Genomic DNA, 19,609 nt, shown 5'->3' with positions numbered 1-19,609 from the left:
GATCCATTTTGTACTATTTCTTATGAGAAGCGAGTGTCCTTCTCCGTATATAAAATATGAACAAATAAATGCTGCATGCAGCCAGATCTAATGAATGAACGGGTGTTTTTATTTCTTTTCAGGTCTTCAGGTGACAGAACAAACAATGATCACTTACAGATGATGTGTAATTCAGCAACTGCTATGACTTGTTCAAACAGCAGTAAAAAGTCGTAGCATCATAGTGAAGTTGCTATAAAATTAAACCAGATTCTGCCACAGTTCATGAATTTGAATAGTTTTGTAACTGTTCTATAATATTTGCTTTTTACTCTCTTCAGACATCACTGTTTTTTTTGTTGTTTTACAAAACATGACATGAGACCCCATAAATTAAAAATAATACAAGTAAATTAAATACAATAAAGATTTTTTTAAAAATCAAATAGAAAACAGATATTCATACCATAATTTACAGCAATGTAAAACAAACACGATATAACAATAACCCATATCCCTCCATGGCATCACACAGTTTTTGATAAGATTACCTATTAGATAGAGGTGTCACTGGGAAATCCTCAATGCCTATCTGTGTACAGTTTTAGTAAATCAGGACAAACTGAGTCATGTTTTAACCAATACATTTACTTATTGTAAAAAAAAAAAAAAAACACAAGTAAGGAGGAAACAGAGATTGTCATAATGATGATAGAGAATCAAAAATGTCTGACAGTTTAACAGGAATTAGCATTTCATTGTAAACATCTGATGATAAAAAGTATCATTACTAACACCTGTTTCCCAACTATAAAACAACAGATCAATGAGTGATGAAATCATCAAAAAAAAATAAAAAAAATAATAAGAGGCTCAAAAGCCAAAACTGCTCACAAACAAACAGTCACAAAATGGAGAAAAAAAAAATCAAAACATCAGTACAGTGGATGTGTGGATAAACAAACAAAACAAGATGCTGTTAACCAGGACAATGAACATGTGAACAAGTTTATCTCTTGATGATGATGATGATGATGATGATGATGTGATACTCACAGCACGTTGTTTTACATTTTCTCAGATATTAATCTTGATGGTAAAAATGGACATGATCAAAAAATAATCAGTTCAGTGAATGTTACACAGTATACACACTCAACTACACTGCTGATCAGTTTAATGAGATATTAATTAACTGTGTTTGAAAGACCAAATGACAGGTGAGCAGGTGTAGAAGCAGGTTGGCTGTGAAGTGTGATGGTGATGATGAGTTTATAGTTTAATAAACCTCAAACGTACCTGACAGATTTTGATATCAGAGGTTTGAGCATCACCAGCTATTCCAATATTGAAAAATGGGAAGAGTTTCTCAGTGAAAGTGTCTCTGTGAGTGTAGATGTGAGTCATGTCTTCAGGGTCGTAGAAGGACACCTCCCCCCCGTCATAGTCCAGCTGGACTCTGATCCTCTGGAGACTCTTCTCCACTGTCACAGTCTTATTATCACCATTGGTGAATTTTCCACTGCGATAAAATAAACACCAGACTCCATATTCTGGTGAAACAAATTGTTCTCCATTCCTGTCAACTGACTCTTTAACCAAACCCACAATCCAGCGAGGATGATCTCCCACCTCCACCTCCCAGCTGTGTTTCCCTGAGCTGAAGCCCTCAGAGCACAGTACAGTGTGATACTTAATGAATCTCTCTGGATTGTCAGGAAGCTGCTGCCATGTGTCTCCACGTCTCACACTGGTCAGATCATCAGACAGATAGAGACGGGGATGTGCAGTGTTTGGGTCCAGGATGACAGGAGTGAAGTGGACCTTCTCCTTGATCTTCTCCCAGACTCTGAAGGACAGGTTGCCCAGGTGTTTGGCCTCATCTATCAGAGCTCCTGAGAGCAGCTGTGGATCTGACAGTGAGCACTGGGCTCTGGCTCTGGTCTGAGTGGCTTTATGACTGCTGAGGAACGCCACCTTGTGTTTCTGCAGCTCTTCTTCAACAGCACAGATACTGTCTGACAGAGAGGAGATCTGCTCCTCAATCATCTTCATCTCTCTGCTCATAGTCTTCCCCTTCTGCTCCTCTTCCTCCCTCAGAGCTGCCAGTCTGGACTCCTCTTCCTCTTTCAGGAGCTGGTGGAGCTTGTTGAACTCTGCTCTGATCCGCCTCTCTGTGGACAACAGCTGCTTCTTGGAGTGTTCAATCATTTCATTGTGTGCTTTCTCCACTTGTTTGTATTTGTTCCTCTTGTCCTTCAGAGACTTTAAGTCAGATTTCAGCTGCTGCTTCAGGTCACTGACTGCTTCTTCTACAGGAACCACCTTGTGACTCTGGTGGTGAGGAAAATCACAGACGGTGCACACAACTCGATCTTCATCCTTACAGAACAATCTAGGCTCCTCTTCATGTTTACTACAAACCACCATTTGTTTCTCATGTTGCTTTTCAGTCTCTGATGATCCAGATTTCTGTCTCCCAGCAAAGGAATCAGCCAGATCCTTCAGTGTAAAATTCACTTCAGGCAAACCCTTTGAAGATCGTCTTTTACAAATGGGACAGTTTTTGTTCTTAGCTTGTTCCCAGAATTGTCTCAGGCAGCTTGAACAGAAGCTGTGGTTGCAGCTCAGAGACACAGGATCTCTGAAAGTCTCTGAACACACGTGGCAACTCAGGAAACTTTCAAAGACAGAAGCTTTCTCAGCCATTTTAGCAAAACTCACCAAGTTACTGAGTCCTCAACTTTCCTCTTACAGTCCTCTGAACGTGTGTTTTCCAGTAGAGATCTCACTCCCTGTAATGGCGTCTCAGCTCTGATCGACACTGTCACATTTACTTTCAGTTTCATCGACCTCTGTCAATGATTTTCACTTTAACACACTGTCATGTTGTGTTTTCACCAGCAGGTGGAGCTGTGGACAGTGGAGTACTTACTACTTTATGTTCTGCTTGTTTATCTGCAGCAGTTTTTACATGAATGTTTTATTCACTCAAAGTCATGTGGATCTTTTTCATTTATTGGTTAAACATTTTCAAAACAACATCAGGGTAAACACATCTGGTTTTATTAGAATATAATATGAATAAAATCACATGGCAGGAGATTCAAACAAAAATGAAACTGAAATAATAGGAGAAAAATAAAAAATTTGTGTCAGTTTGTCAATAAACATTGTAGCCTATTGTAAAAAGAAAAATATCTTTTTCTCAGGTGAACCTCAGGAAAGAAAGGCTGCATGGAAATGTTCCACAATAATTCCCATTCCCAAGGTCATGAACCCCCCGGAATTACAAGCATTCAGACCACTTCACTTCTTTTGTAGTGAAAAATCTTTTTAAAAAAACAAATAAAGGTTCTCTCTCTGGTTGTAGACAAACTTGATCCTCTTCTGTTTGCCTACCAAAGATAAAAGGGATTGGATGATGCAAAACTTTTTATCCTTGATAAAATATATAAACACCTGGAGAAACCTAAATCTCATGTCAGGCTTTTATTTGCCGATTTTTTTTAATTTATTTTTTTGGTTTTTAATAAGATGCAACAACATATTTTAATCGAGAGACTAGCGTCTTATTTTAATCTGCCTGATCAGCTTTTAGCCTTGCTTTTAAATCTTTTAACAAACAGGACACGGCAGGTTTTAGTCAATGGGGTCTTGTCTAAAACTAACATGGTTCACTACAAGGATGTGTCCTCTCCATCACTTTGTATTTTATATACTGACAGCTGCAGGAGCCTTAAGGCAGATAGCTTCCTTGTTACATTTTTAGATGACACTGCTCTGTTGTTGTCACTTCTTCATGGCACAGAGTCAGATCATGCTAATGCTCTTCCTGATTTCATTAAGTGGTGTGGCAACAATTTTCTTGACCTTAATGTCTCAAAAACTAAGGAATTGGTTATTGATTTTTAGGAAACATAAAGCAAACACCACTGTAAGCACGATTCATAGTGAGGACGTAGAAATTGTTGAATCATATAAATATCTTTGTCTTATCTTACCTTGATCTTAATTTGCACTGTCTCACGCTTTGTTTTCCTCTTTGAAATCTGCCTTTTGTGGAGGAATCAGCATAAGCTTATTTTTCCCTCTCTCTCTCTGTTTATATATTTTGCAAAGAGTCCAGTTGAATTGAACTGTTGATCTTTGCTCAGCAGCCCCTCAGAAGTGTCAGTTTACAGGGCAGAAGAGCTGAGGAGTGAAAGCACGAGTGACCACGATGGAGGATACGATCGGTGTGTTGATCCATTCATTCAACGTCTTCCTGGGTCCTCACTTCACAACACTCCACAACCAAATCACTTCAGATCTCCTACTGTCCGTACTTACAATACCACAAGGGGCATGCAAACACTTTAAAGAAAAAAGCATGTTTTGATATACAAGCTTGCCAAGAACGATACATTTTGTACATTTAGGACATTTAATGTGATGTCCCGTCCTTAGAGAAACCCATAATCAAGTCAACTGCTTGCAAGTTGGATCCATTATTTGATACTGTGTATTTATATGAATGGAACATGCATGTCGTCTCGGTGTTATCAGAAACCTCCGTATTATGTTTACCTCCACTTTGTTTTTAAGTCACGTGTCAAAAAGGGGTTGATCCATTTTGTACTATTTCTTATGAGAAGCGAGTGTCCTTCTCCGTATATAAAATATGAACAAATAAATGCTGCATGCAGCCAGATCTAATGAATGAACGGGTGTTTTTATTTCTTCTCAAGTCTTCAGGTGACAGAACAAACAATGATCACTTACAGATGATGTGTAATTCAACAACTGCTATGACTTGTTCAAACAGCAGTAAAAAGTCGTAGCATCATAGTGAAGTTGTTATAAAATTAAACCAGATTCTGCCACAGTTCATGAATTTGAATAGTTTTGTAACTGTTCTATAATATTTGCTTTTTACTCTCTTCAGACATCACTGTTTTGTTGTTGTTTTACAAAACATGACATGAGACCCCATAAATTTAAAATAATACAAGTAAATTAAATACAATAAAGATAAAAAAAAAAAAATCAAATAGAAAACAGATATTCATACCATAATTTACAGCAATGTAAAACAAACACAATATAACAATAACCCATATCCCTCCATGACATCACACAGTTTTTAGATAAGATTACCTATTAGATAGAGGTGTCACTGGGAAATCCTCAATGTCTATCTGTGTAGTACAGTTTTAGTAAATCAGGACAAACTGAGTCATGTTTTAACCAATACATTTACTTATTGTAAAAAAAACCAAAAAACCAAAAAACCAAAAAACACAAGGAAGGAGGAAACAGAAATTGTCATAATGATGATAAGAATCAAAAATGTCTGACAGTTTAACAGGAATTAGCATTTAATTGTAAACATCTGATGATAAAAAGTATCATTACTAACACCTGTTTCCCAACTATAAAACAACAGATCAATAAGTGATGAAATCATCATCATCAAAAAAAATAATAAGAGGCTCAAAAGCCAAAACTGCTCACAAACAAACAGTCACAAAATGGAGAAAAAAAAAATCAAAACATCAGTACAGTGGATGTGTGGAAAAACAAACAAAACAAGATGCTGATAACCAGGACAATGAACATGTGAACAAGTTTATCTCTTGATGATGATGATGATGATGATGTGATACTCACAGCACGTTGTTTTACATTTTCTCAGATATTAATCTTGATGGTAAAAATGGACATGATCAAAAAATAATCAGTTCAGTGAATGTTACACAGTATACACACTCAACTACACTGCTGATCAGTTCAGTGAGATATTAATTAACTGTGTTTGAAAGACCAAATGACAGGTGAGCAGGTGTAGAAGCAGGTTGGCTGTAAAGTGTGGTGGTGATGATGAGTTTAGGGTTTAATAAACCTCAAACCATCATGATAGAAAAACTAACGTACCTGACACATTTTGATATCAGAGGTTTTAGCATCTCCAGCTATTCCAATATTGAAAAATGGGAAGAGTTTCTCAGTGAAAGTGTCTCTGAGAGTGTAGATGTGAGTCATGTCTTCAGGGTCGTAGAAGGACACCTCCCCCCCGTCGTAGTCCAGCTGGACTCTGATCCTCTGGAGACTCTTCTTCACTGTCACAGTCTTACAATCATGACCGATGTATTTTCCATCACGCTGCAATAAGCACCAGATTCCATCTTTTGGTGAAGGTGAACACTCTCCCTTCCTGTCAACTGACTCTTTAACCAAACCCACAGTCCAGACAGGATGATCTCCCACCTCCACCTCCCAGCTGTGTTTCCCTGAGCTGAAGCCCTCAGAGCCCAGAACGTTGGCATATCTAGTGAATCTCTCTGGATTGTCAGGAAGCTGCTGCTCTGTGTCTCCATTTCTCACACTGGTCAGATCATCAGACAGATAGAGACATCTGTTTGCAGTGTTTGGGTCCAGGATGACAGGAGTGAAGTGGACCTTCTCCTTGATCTTCTCCCAGACTCTGAAGGACAGGTTGCCCAGGTGTTTGGCCTCATCTATCAGAGCTCCTGAGAGCAGCTGTGGATCTGACAGTGAGCACTGGGCTCTGGCTCTGGTCTGAGTGGCTTTATGACTGCTGAGGAACGCCACCTTGTGTTTCTGCAGCTCTTCTTCAACAGCACAGATACTGTCTGACAGAGAGGAGATCTGCTCCTCAATCATCTTCATCTCTCTGCTCATAGTCTTCCTCTTCTGCTCCTCTTCCTCCCTCAGAGCTGCCAGTCTGGACTCCTCTTCCTCTTTCAGGAGCTGGTGGAGCTTGTTGAACTCTGCTCTGATCTGCCTCTCTGTGGACGACAGCTGCTTCTTGGAGTGTTCAACCATTTCATTGTAGGTTTTCTCCACTTCCTCATATATGTCCAACTTTTCCTGCAGAGACTCTAAGTCAGATTTCAGCTGCTGCTTCAGGTCACTGACTGCTTCTTCTATAGGAACAACTTTATGTCCATGGTGGAGAGGAAACTCACAGACAGGACACACAGCTTTCTGCTCGTCCTCACAGAACCAATAAGGGACGTCGGGATGTTCATCACACACCACCTCCTCCTTCTCTTTTTCCTTGTCTTCTTCCACCTCTTCCTTCTGTTTTTCCTCCTCCTCTTCCTCCTCCTTCTGTTTTTCTTCCTCAGGTGAACCACTGTTCTGCTTCCCAACAAAGGAGTCGGCCAGTTCTTTGAGTGAAAAGTTTATGGGTGGAAAAGATGAAAAAGATTTCCTTTTACAAATGGGACAGTTTTTGTTCTTAGCTTGTTCCCAGAATTGTTGCAGGCAGCTTGAACAGAAGCTGTGGTTGCAGCTCAGAGACACAGGATCTCTGAAAGTCTCTGAACACACATGGCAACTCAGGTAACTTTCCAAGAGAGCAGCTTTCTCAGCCATTTCCTTTGATTTCCAGATTTCTTTAAATCAATAACAAGACTCACCAAAGTTCAGTCCCTTCAACTTTCTCCGTACAATCCACTGAGTCTGTGTTGTTCAGTAAAGATCCAAACCTGTAATGTGACGTCTCGTCTCTGCTCAGCTGTTTTCAGTTTCATTTACTCTGCTGTGGGTGGAGAAGAGGTTGAAAACGAAACTGTTATTAGTTTTTTTGTCCACTAGGTGGTGCTGAGAAACTGCACTAAAAATGATCCAATTAATTGGTTAAGTTATTTATCAATGAAAAAAAAATCGAAACATTTGTTGCTTAGTAAATATTAGAAACTAAGGATGATTAACTGAATATTAAAACTTTAATATGATCAGTTGACAGTAACTAACAACATTTACTTAAAGCTCAGAGGTCAAGTTGTAATGAAATTCACTTCATTTTAAAGAATAATCTACATTTTATTACACTAAATTTAATTGGAGAGTATGATATGAAGTATAAGATTGTTCATCAAACATATGATCTCTGTCATGTCAACACTGCCATGTAAAGAATATTCCCATTTTCAATGTCATTTTATTATTTCTAACACTTTCATTATCTAAACTCTTCTGTCCCATTTAAAAACATGTTTTTATTACATATAATCACATTCAGAAATGTCATGATGGGATTTGGGGTTTTGTTAATTTCACACTGTAAAATATATATCATATTTTCAACTTTCAACTACACCAATAAAAAGCAGCAATAATAGTAACTCTATAATATTACTTAGGATACAATATGTCATATTTTGCAATGTTCAAATAAAGACTTTTGACTTCCACTAAAGACTGACTTAAAGCAGAAGTAAGCGATCCGGTGGTTTTGGCTAACTTCTTGTCAGCCGATGGAGTTAGCAGTCCCCACCCTCGTCCCTACGTCACCACATTCACGCGCATCTCTTGGCTGCACACACAGAGAGGACCGCCCCTTTATGCCGTTCTCTCTCCTCATTGGATAAAGGTTGTAGGATACAAGGAAAGTTTTCTCCTCGGCTTACAGCAGAGCAGAGTGACTGACAGACCCGTGTTTCAGACCAAACACTCTATGTAAGTGATTGCTGTCGGAAAATATAACTATTTAAGACTTATATTAACACAAATATTCCGCTTACTTCTGCTTCAAATACTTTTTAAAAAATGTTAGTTTTTTAACTGATAGAATATTAATTCAATAAAATGTCTGCTCATTATGCATAACACAGTAGGCCTAAATAAAGCTGACATGAACAAATACACTTCTGGATTTATTATTACAATCATGTAGAGTGAGGTGGGGCAGTTTATTGTGGTTCAGTGCATCAGTTTGTCTCACTTTATTCTTACAATAAGTAAGATAGCTGAGGTAACGTACAGTCAAATGACAAGTATAGTTTAAAAACGGTTCAAGCAGGTATATTAAAATGTTCAATTTTTATACACATTTAAGAAAAATCCTCATTTTTATATACCAGCACCACTGAATTATGAGCCTGACGGAGAGCTTGTTGCATCTATTGATCTTCAGATATTATTATCAGCATCTGCACGACTGTTGAATTATTTATATTTTGATGTGAATCCAACTGAGTTAACAGCTGAGTATTAAAACATCAACAGGGAACAAAGAAATTTAGTTAACAGCTGCAGTAAAACAGAGGAGACTTGACTTTAGAGAAAAATTAAGTTTTAATCACTGATTGATCCAAATTCAACAATATATCGTGTAAAAATTGGTTGATTATTTTGGCAGTTTTACTTATTTCATTGGGTAATGTGTTTTATTTTGTTTTCTTGTGTGTAAAACTCTGTATACTTTGTTAAGTGTGGGGATTGCAGGCTCAGAGGATTACAACTGCAGCCGTGTGTTGCTCTTCGCCTCGCTTGACTGATATCACTTTATGATGTGGTGTTTACTTTTCAATGGGCTTTGGAGAGACAGACTGCTGAGGTTTCCCTGTGACCATAAAGGAGGATAGTTGCCCCTTGCCATCTCTGTGATCCTTGATTATTCCAGGGAAAACACGCATATCCCCAATCCTCCCTTCGCATACCACACATGCATACATAAACATAAATATAGATAAAGAGCTCTACATGTTATTGTTCCTTGCTGGCCAGCAGTTTACTTCATTTAAGAAAATTTAAGGAAACAATGTTTATTTTTATTTATTATTTTAGACTGAAGACTGCTTTGTTTATGTTTTTTGTTTCATGGACGTAGGAAGGGCTCCCTGACTATTGTTCTTGAAAATGCAGGTGAATTACAAATATTGGGTCTCATGACATGGGAATAGCTTACAACCTGACCTCAAAACTAAGTAGGCCTAAATGTTGTTTGTAACTGTCAAATACATTTTTTTTTTATATTCAGTTAATCATCCTTCCTCATATTTACTAAGCAACAAAGGTTTTGATTTGAAAATTAATAAATAAATAACTTAAACAATTCAATGGATCATTTTTAGTGCAGTTTCTCAGCGCAACCTAGTGGAAAAAAATACTAATGACAATTTCATTTCAGTCACTTCTCCACCCAGCGAAACTGAAAATGGTTGAGGAGAGTCAATCAGAGGAGAGATGGGACGTCACACTACAGCTTGGATCTTTACTGAACAACACAGACTCTGTGGGTTGTCATTTCCATGTGGACATTTTGACAGTGCCATGGGGTTGGGGCATGCATCTTCATCAACAAGGGAGTCCACAACCTTAAGGTCAAGACAGATCTCATCATACAGACACCTGGTCATCTTTCGCTGAGAACAAATACAGAGGAGCTGTCAAACTGTCTGATCACACACACACAAATGCACACATATGTGTTTCCCTTTAAAGGGATAGTTCACCCTAGAATGATATTTCGCTCATTATCTACTCACCCTCATGTTGACTAAGGGCTGGAAGAATTCTCAGAGTCCTCCGTCCCTTCTCTGAGTTACAGGGGGTCTTGGCGTAGCAGTGCATGTCCATATAACGGTTGCAAAGGGACACCAGAGCTCTTCGTAAAAAAACACACACAAAAAAACATCCAAATACCTCCATGATGCTCGTATGTAATGTCCGTCTTGTGCTGAAGCCCCAAATTGCGTAATTGTCCCGAAAAAAATTAAATAAGTCTATATTTTAAGCTTGTTTGTAGCGGAAGCTTCTCAAAGCTCCTCTTCCTGGTCCGTCCAAATCTCGCGTGATTCGCAGTAACCGCACTGACGCCGGCGCAAATCACGCGAGATTTGGACGGACCAGGAAGAGGAGCTTTGAGAAGCTTCCGCTACAAACAAGCTTAAAATATAGACTTATTTAATTTTTTTCGGGACAATTACGCAATTTGGGGCTTCAGCACAAGACGGACATTACATACGAGCATCATGGAGGTATTTGGATGTTTTTTTGTGTGTGTTTTTTTACGAAGAGCTCTGGTGTCCCTTTACAACCGTTGCATTGAAATGCACTGCTACGCCAAGACCCCCTGTGTTGGGGTTCATCCCAAGTTCAGCTTCATTGGCGCCACACAGTCTTGCTGACGGGCGTTATCTACGTTACCTGCCTTGACTCCCTCTATAGGCACCTAGACACCAGACTTACGAAGCACTCCCACGCATGCGTACACTCTGACCACTCCTCCCTTGCTTCCTCAGCACTCTCTTGGTTTCCTCATGCTCACCCCTCCCTTCTCTGTCTCTCTGCTGTATCAGAGCTCAGTGCTTTTCCTTTTTTTTTACCCAACAAAGCCCTGGCTCCAATCCATTCCCATTCATTTTCAATCATGAAATATTCGATCAATATATTTTTTTCTCAACTGATGACTGGTCTAAACAGCTAAAGTTCCTCATCCTTAAATATGACCCGGTGGTCCATCTGAAAAAAAAATCTATAATTAATTAGATATTAGTCCTTAAAGGTTAGCATAGTTGACCAATCATCTTCCTACACGACCAATGATTGACAACCTGATGACACAGACTTCACAGGTCTTCACAGGTCAGGATAAATACAGTTTCGCCTCATATTTAATAACCACGGTGTCATGTTAGCAGAACAGTGACCGGTAGGATCGGTCTACAAGCTGCAAAACCCCCAGGTTTATCCATCAACTTGTTATCTTGCTGGTAGTGGTATCATACCAAACGTGAAAACGTGAAGCTGTGGATGATGTAAAGGTGAGCCATACTGTCAAAAGACAAGCTTGTATTATATTAGCTGAATTTCCAGTGCAACATCATTTTGGTAACCTGCTAAAAATATGTGCCTATAGGCTACTGTATATAATAGATATGTAAAATAATAGCTAATAGCTGAGTGAATGCAGTGTAACGTGGTCCACAGGTTGGAGCTCCAGCAGCCGATCATCAGTGATGCAGGTGAGGTACATCAAGTCCAGGAGCCGTCACCCACCAGTCTCAGTCCGTGACAGTTTATGTGTTGCAGCTTCAGAGTTTGAGACAGAAATTTAAGTCTCTGGGTTCTGTAAAACAATTTAAAACACAATGTCAAAATACATTTCACAGCTTTTCATTAGCTTACGAATGCTAACATCGGCTACAATAACATGACACATTACTCCTCATGGGATATGTGTATAGTTCAATGGACATGTATTTAATAAGATAAGAAGAGTTAATTTGCAAAAGAAGATAACTCTGTTTTTAAAAAAAACTATTTGAAAATCTATCTATTATTTACATCCTTCAACCTTACAACCTTCACTGGTTACCGGTCCAGGCCAGAGCTGATTTTAAGGTCCTTCTCCTTACTTACAAGGTATTGAATGGCCTGGCCCCATCATATCTGTCTGAATTGCTCATCCCTTATATTCTGACCCGTCCTCTCCGCTCTGTAAATTCTCATCTTCTGGTTATTCCCCCAGTCAATAAAAAATCATTTGGTTATAGGGCCTTCTCCTACCGTGCACCCCATTTATGGAATAGTCTCCCACTGCATATCAAACAATCCACTTCCACTGTAATTTTTAAAACACTTCTTAAGAAACACCTTCTTACACAATGTTTTGGCGAAATTTGAATTTCCTATTTATCTCTCTGTGCGTTCTTTTGCTTGTTCTTTCTTCTGTCCTCCACAGTATGTTTGCCTATTTGGCAAACATACTGTGTATTGTATTTTTTTGATCATTTATCGTATACCGTTTGTGTAAAGTGACCCTGAGATTCTTATTATTGTAATGAATTTTGTAAAGTGTATCGAGACCATGTTGCACCATGGTGATTTTACACTTTAAATAAACTAAACAAACAAACAAACAAACAAACAAACAAACAAACAAACAAACAAACAAACAAACAAACAAACAAACAGGTGATATCAGTCAAAGCAAAGTTGAGTGGCTTTGACCAAGCAGATGAGATGTACAAAAACAGATGTAACTCAAAAAAATAAAGCTTTATTGAAAACAACACTATGTAAAGAATAATTCAAAAGCATCAGCTCATTTATTTCAAAATGGCATTTATCTGCTTTTGCAAATAAACTAGCTTCTAAGATTACTTTAACTATATAACTATATAAAGTTTACCTCGAGTTGTAGATGCTAACGGTGTTAGTAGCATAACCGCTCGGTACATTGTTGAGCCTGAAGCTCAACAATGTACCTGAAGCTCAACAACAGACAGCAGTCAGTGACACTGGGACATCATTATTCTTCACAGCTGTCCTTAACGAAAGGTGTTCCGCAGGGATCCATACTAGGACCTGTGTTATTCACAATCTATATAAATGATATTATATCCACAATAACTAACTGTCACACCCATCTTTATGCTGATGACACAATTCTCTATTGTGTCTCCGATACCCCACACTCTGCCACTGAAACCCTCCAGCAAGCCTTCAACAAACTCCAGTATTCTCTCTTCAATCTCAAACTAATTCTCAATGCGGACAAAACCAAGTATATGATCTTCTCAAAAGCCATAAACACCAACTTCTGTATTACTACTTTATCTGGACATAACATACAAAGAGTCACTGAATAAATATCTAGGCATCTGGTTGGATCAAAAACTTACTTACAAATACCATATTGACAACCTTGCAGTTAGTTGATATTTTTATAGGAATAAATCTAACTTTCCATTGACTTACAGAAAGCGCATAATAGAGGTTAGAGTTTCAGTTTTTCTGCCACTCATACCTGGAACTCTCTTCAACGATCTCTGAAAATGAACTCATTTGTTCCCCCGGGCCAGTTTAAAAATATGGTCATAAATATGCACACTTCTGAATGTAACTGCTTCAAAAATAATCCTAAAATTGTTGATAATGCGTGATTATACTTTATGTAACTGCTGCTTGATTTGTATTATAATTAATGCAACTGTTATGTGATTGTTGTTTTGATTTGATGTGCTCTCGACGTCATTGGAAATCTAAATAAAGGTTAAAGAAAGAAAGAAGCGGGTCAGGCAGAGCGGTCAGTTAGCCGGTGTTGCTGGGTAAATTAGCAGCCTCTGAGACGCGGGTCCGACCCGCCCTAGCCCCGCCCTCTCGTCCAAATATGGTTTCTGCTGGCTCCAAAAATCAAAGATGGCGGCGCCCTGTAAGCCAAACTCCTGGCTTCTAAAACAGCCCTTCACAAACCAATGGGTGACGTCACGGAGGGTTGCCACTTGGTCACCATGTGCTTTTGCATACCTGACAGTTGCTAAAAAAAACCGAGGACAGCGCTGCTGAGCCGTCAGAGGAGCGGTCTGCTGTTCCTCTCTCTGGTGTTTGGCTGCACTTTGTATAAAAAGAGTTCAAAAACTGTCACCCTTGGTGCCCTTCTGTTAAAGAATGAAAAACCCACGGTATCCTCATTGAAGCCCATGTGTACTGTCTGGGGTGGCCCAACATAGATACATACATGAAGGCACGAACACACATACACACACACAAACTGAGAGCGGCCAGGCCCTAACCTTTTATACAGTCTATGGGCCAGACACACATATCCACATGCACTCACAGACACACACAGATACTCTGTTGACACCACCCACTGTAGAGAGTGCCATGTCCCAGTGGCACTGATGAAAAGAAGAAGAAGAAGAAGAAGAAACACACAGGATTACAAGAGCGCCATGTCCCCATGAGGCACTAATGAAACTGAAAATAGTTGAGCAGAGTCCAGGAGGCATCACATTACAGGTTTGGACCGTGACTGAACAACACAGACTCAGTGGATCGTACGGAGAGAGTCGAAGGGAATAAACTTTGGTGAGTCATGTTGCTTTGAAGGATTCTGAAAATCTGAAAAAATGGCATAAATCACGGTGCGTCTCCAATGGCTGAGAAAATCACTTTTGTTGAACATTTCCTGAGTTGCTGTGTGTGTTTAGAGACTTTCAGAGACCCTGTGTCTCTGAGCTGCGGCCACAGCTTCTGTTCAAGCTGCCTGCAACAATCCTGGGAACAAGCTGAAAACAAAAACTGTCCAATTTGTAGAAGGAAATCTTCAAAAGATTTTCCAGGGGTGAACTTTACACTGAAGGGTCTGGCTGATGCCTTTGCTGAGAGACAGAAAACTGAATCATCAGAGGCTGAAAAGCAACATGAAAAACAAACGGTGGTTTGTAGTAAACATCAAGAAGAACCTAAATTGTTCTGTAAGGATGAAGATAGAGCTGTGTGCCATGTCTGTGAGGTTTCTGTCCACCAGAGTCACAAGGTGGTTCCTGTAGAAGAAGCAGTCAGTGACCTGAAAGAGCAGCTGAAATCTGACTTAAAGTCTCTGCAGGACAAGAGGAACAAATACAAACAATTTGAGAAAACCTACAATGAAATGATTCAACACTCCAAGAAGCAGCTGTTGTCCACAGAGAGGCAGATCAGAGCAGAGTTCAACAAGCTCCACCAGCTCCTGAGAGAGGAAGAGGAGTCCACACTGGCAGCTCTGAGGGAGGAAGAGGAGCAGAAGGGGAAGACTATGAGCAGAGAGATGAAGATGATTGAGGAGCAGATCTCCTCTCTGTCAGACAGTATCTGTGCTGTTGAAGAAGAGCTGCAGAAACACAAGGTGGCGTTCCTCAGCAGTCATAAAGCCACTCAGACCAGAGCCAGAGCCCAGTGCTCACTGTCAGATCCACAGCTGCTCTCAGGAGCTCTGATAGATGAGGCCAAACACCTGGGCAGCCTGTCCTTCAGAGTCTGGGAGAAGATCAAGGAGAAGGTCCACTTCACTCCTGTCATCCTGGATCCAAACACTGCACATCCCTATCTCTACCTGTCTGATGATCTGACCAGTGTGAGAAATGGAGACAAAGAGCAGCAGCTTCCTGACAATCCAGAGAGATTCACTAGATATGCCAACGTTCTGGGCTCTGAGGGCTTCAGCTCAGGGAAACACAGCTGGGAGGTGGGGGTAGGAGATCATCCTAATTGGAATGTGGGTTTGGTTAAAGATTCAATTGACAGGAAGGGAGAGATATTTGTTTCCCCGAAATGTAGAATCCGGTGGTTTTTATGTCACCGTAATGGAAAATACATCGGTCATGATGGCAAGACTGTGACAGTGGAGAAGAGTCTCCAGAGGATCAGAGTCCAGCTGGACTATGACAGGGGGGAGGTGTCCTTCTACGACCCTGAAGACATGACTCACATCTTCACTCACAGAGACACTTTCACTGAGAAACTCTTCCCCTATTTTTATATTGTAGATTCTGGTGATGCTAAAACCACTGATATGAAAATATGTCACATTTAGGTCTGTGATGTTCTGTTAGTTTTTCTACCATGATAGGTTTTTTGTTTGTTTTTTCTAGAACATGCGCTTCAACTAGTAGCAGCAATGTCTGGCAGCTCTGAGTTTTTACTCAACCTTTGCATTGCTTTTGTTAAAGGGATAGTTCAACATTTTGGCAAATTGTCCCATTGCCATAATCCCTATAGTCATAGCAGTAGGTTTGTTACCTTTAATTGTTGGTGCAAGCAATTTTTTAGAACGGCGGGGCAGAGCTGCGAACTGTTCAGAGCTACGCTACGGAGGCTAATGGGATTTCTTGGTTTCTCTTCATCAAACTCATCAAATACACAATCCAACAACTCCAAAACGCTCTGGTGGACAAGTTTTGACATGCACATTCACCACGCTATGAGATAATAACAGAATGTTACCAGACAGAGTTGTTTTAGAGGTAAATTCATGCAAAATGGGGCAGTTTTTCAGCAAGCAGTCTCTGCATTTACCTCGAAAACAATTCCCGTCTCGTAACGCTCTGTTATTATCTCATACTGCTTTGTTTATGTTTTTTGTTTCATGGACGGAGGAAGGGCTTCCTTAATATTTTGTCATTTGTCCACATGTGTAGGCTACTGTATGTTTCTTTTGAAGACTAATTCTAAAAATATTTGCGATTGACTGTACTTACATTGAGGACTTGTCATTGGGTTTTGCTTTAAGAAAGTGTGAGTTTATTATGGTAAAGAATTCTAGTGTCTGAAAGATAATGAGGTGAGATGTATTTCATCCAGAAATTTGTAAATAAATCCTGGGTGGATAGTCCACTGCTATCGGGACCCTGAGTGAGACACGGCAGCTGACAGGACCAAGTGAGAGGACGGTTCCTGTCCCACTCCTTTTTGGAAACTTGGCTGTGGTGCCAGAGCTTATTTTAGTCCAAAAGTCAAGTGTTATTTTTGTGCTCAGGCCACAGCAGCACACACAAGTTCAGATCTGAAAACAAGCAGATAAAAGTAGGTTCAGGAGACTTTCTTTGTGTCTTTGTGAGATTCATTTTATAAACTGACGCCACAACCAATGAAAAATTAGCATTTTTAACAGTTTGAATCTGAATGTGCTCAATAATGTTTTATCTTAATTTCCTCATAGCACTGTCTTACACAAACTACTGTAACTGCTATATTCAGCTATTCAAAAGTTGTCTGGAAAAATGAGCTGATCAAAACTAAATTATGTTGCTAGGAATAAAAGGGAAAATATGTAGTTTACATGCAGACAACTCCATCTGCTGGTGACTTAACAACCTGACTGCATTTCCTGATAATTTAATAATTGTCAGAGATAAAGAGACTTAAAGAAGATTTAGACCTCGCTGATCAGAGTTGAGATGCGTGTGAGTGTTTGGATTATTTTCAAGAGCAGAGACAGTGACTTGAGTCTCCCTGCTGAAGTTTAATAGACAAAACCCCAAATTACATCATGATATTTCTGAATGTGATCATAAAGACATGATTTAAATAGGACAGAGGAGCTTAGACCATGAAAGTGTTAGAAAATACTAAAATGACATTGAAGATAGGAATATTCTTTATAATATGACAGAAAGAAATTGTGTTTTATGAACAATTCATATCATACTCACAAATTAAATTTAAGTGTAATAAAAGTAGATTATTGTTGTTGTTGTTGTTGTTGTTGTTTTTTTATCATGAAGCGAATTACAATGACGTCTCATGACATGACAACCTGACCTCAAAACTTTAAATTGTTAGTAACTGTCAGCTGATTGTATTAAAGTTTTGATATTCAGTTAATCATCATTCCTCATATTTGCAAAGCAACAATAGTTTTGATTTCGTTTATTGATAAATAACTTAGATAATCAATTTGATTGAGTTTCTCAGCACCACCTAGTGGATAAAAAGACTGATGACAGTTTAATTTCAACACAGAACCCAGGACCTTCTTGCTGTGAGGCAACAGTGCTAACCACTGTGCCACCGTGCCGCACAGACTCGGTGGATTGTACAGAGAAAGTCAAAGGGACTGAACTTTGGTGAGTCTTGTTATTGATTTAAAGAAATCTGGAAATCAAAGGAAATGGCTCAGAAAGCCGCTCTCTTGGAAAGTTTCCTGAGTTGCCACGTGTGTTCAGAGACTTTCAGAGATCCTGTGTCTCTGAACTGCGGCCACAGCTTCTGTTCAAGCTGCCTGCAACAATTCTGGGAACAAGCTGGAAACAAAAACTGTCCCATTTGTAAAAGGAAATCTTTTTCATCTTTTCCACCCATGAACTATTTGTTCAAAGAACTGGCTGACTCCTTTGTTGGGAGCCAAGAGCTCTGTGACATTCAGAAAGGTCACAAATAGCCAAAAAGCAATGCTCCTTTCTCTGACCTCATATTAAAGGATAAATGTTTCAACAGCAATTCTTTAATAGCTTCCAGATGCTTTGGCCTATCAGGCTGAATTTTTAGCTAAAGGAGCTGGTGTACAATCAGGAAGTAGGGGAGCTGTGCCTAAAGCCAATTGGTAAGTGTCAAAGGTCACAGGGGTCAAACATCAAAGTGAATCCAGCCATTCCTGCTTTTTCTCAACAAAACATACACGCTTTAAGTTATCATCATGAAATATTAATAGGTTGTATATCAGAGAGTCCTCTATCAGAATATTTTGGTCCCGTTGCTCTAGGGGCCCCAGGGGGCCCCGGGGGGCCACTTGGCTTTCCCATGCTTCCACAGAGTTGGGTCTCGGGGTGATGGATAAGGGCCTCACCATGAGTCCACAGGCCAAGTTTCAAGTGATTTGGTCGGTTTCTATGGAAACGGCGGCCTCAAGGATACAGAGGAATGCGGCTGTTTGAAGCCCCGCCTCTCGAAAAGTAATGGCTCGATCAGGACCGAACACACATCTACGCGTTCGTCTTGGGTCCCCGAACCATGTATTACAAAATCAGAACTGTACGACTTTTGGAAATGTGTTTTGTCTATTTCGGCTTTTCTGACTAAGAGGGTCTCTCATGCTTTAAGTCTGACAGACTCTTAGTCTCATCAGTGCATGAAATAACTGCGTTTTTGTCTGTAGTGTCTCGCCTTACATAAACTGGTCTAGATTTATTTTAGGCCACAAGTTTGTTTCTCAGCATAATGCTGAGAAACAAGAATGAAAACATAACAAAGCACTGACAAATAAGACTGATGTGAACATTGATATTGAACTCATCACACAAGCCAGCTTAATCCTGGACGACGCTGTACCACTGGTCCTGCTGCATACCTGACACGGTGCAGTACACCTGGCCAACGTAGAGCTTTGCCTTTCGGGTTAACTCCTTCACCACGACGGACCGATACAATGACTGCATTACTGCGGCCGCTGCACCGATCTGGCTGTCAATCTCGTGTTCCATCCTTTCCTCACTCGTGAACAAGACCCCAAGATACTCCTCCACCTGAGGCAGAAACTCTCCCCCGACCTGGAGGGGGCAAGCCCCCTTTTTCCGGTCGAGAACCATGGCCTCGGACTTGGAGGTGCTGATTCTCATCCCAGCCGCTTCAC

General features: G+C 39.9%; 4 protein-coding genes and 1 pseudogene across 5 annotated transcripts in view; 3 read left to right on the top strand and 2 right to left on the bottom strand.

Moving 5' to 3' along the window:
• LOC146981176 (nuclear factor 7, brain-like) overlaps positions 1-19,609 on the top strand; it is a 454,853-nt gene that overhangs the window by 386,124 nt on the left and 49,120 nt on the right. The window lies entirely within an intron of this gene.
• On the bottom strand, positions 1,252-2,863 carry LOC146981182 (nuclear factor 7, brain-like). The gene has a single exon (XM_085788247.1). The coding sequence runs from the start codon at positions 2,686-2,688 to the stop codon at positions 1,252-1,254; it is 1,437 nt and encodes a 478-aa protein (XP_085644373.1). The 5' UTR covers positions 2,689-2,863.
• Positions 5,887-6,896, bottom strand: LOC146981181 (nuclear factor 7, brain pseudogene; annotated as a pseudogene).
• LOC146981179 (NXPE family member 3-like) overlaps positions 14,424-19,609 on the top strand; it is a 33,879-nt gene continuing 28,693 nt past the window's right edge. For both annotated transcript variants that reach the window (XM_085786223.1, XM_085786222.1), the window contains exon 1: positions 14,424-14,589. The gene's annotated coding sequence lies outside the window, so the exon portion shown is untranslated. The remainder of the gene's footprint in view (positions 14,590-19,609) is intronic.
• On the top strand, positions 14,586-16,517 carry LOC146981180 (nuclear factor 7, brain-like). The gene has a single exon (XM_085786237.1). It carries the CDS (start codon positions 14,657-14,659, stop codon positions 16,073-16,075), a length of 1,419 nt encoding a protein of 472 aa, XP_085642363.1. The 5' UTR covers positions 14,586-14,656; the 3' UTR covers positions 16,076-16,517.

Source organism: Trachurus japonicus, chromosome 9, assembly GCF_045865225.1.
Source record: "Trachurus japonicus isolate A0001 chromosome 9, Traja_1.0".
Classification (NCBI taxonomy): Eukaryota; Metazoa; Chordata; class Actinopteri; order Carangiformes; family Carangidae; genus Trachurus; species Trachurus japonicus.
This window is presented reverse-complemented; position numbering and strand designations above follow the sequence as displayed.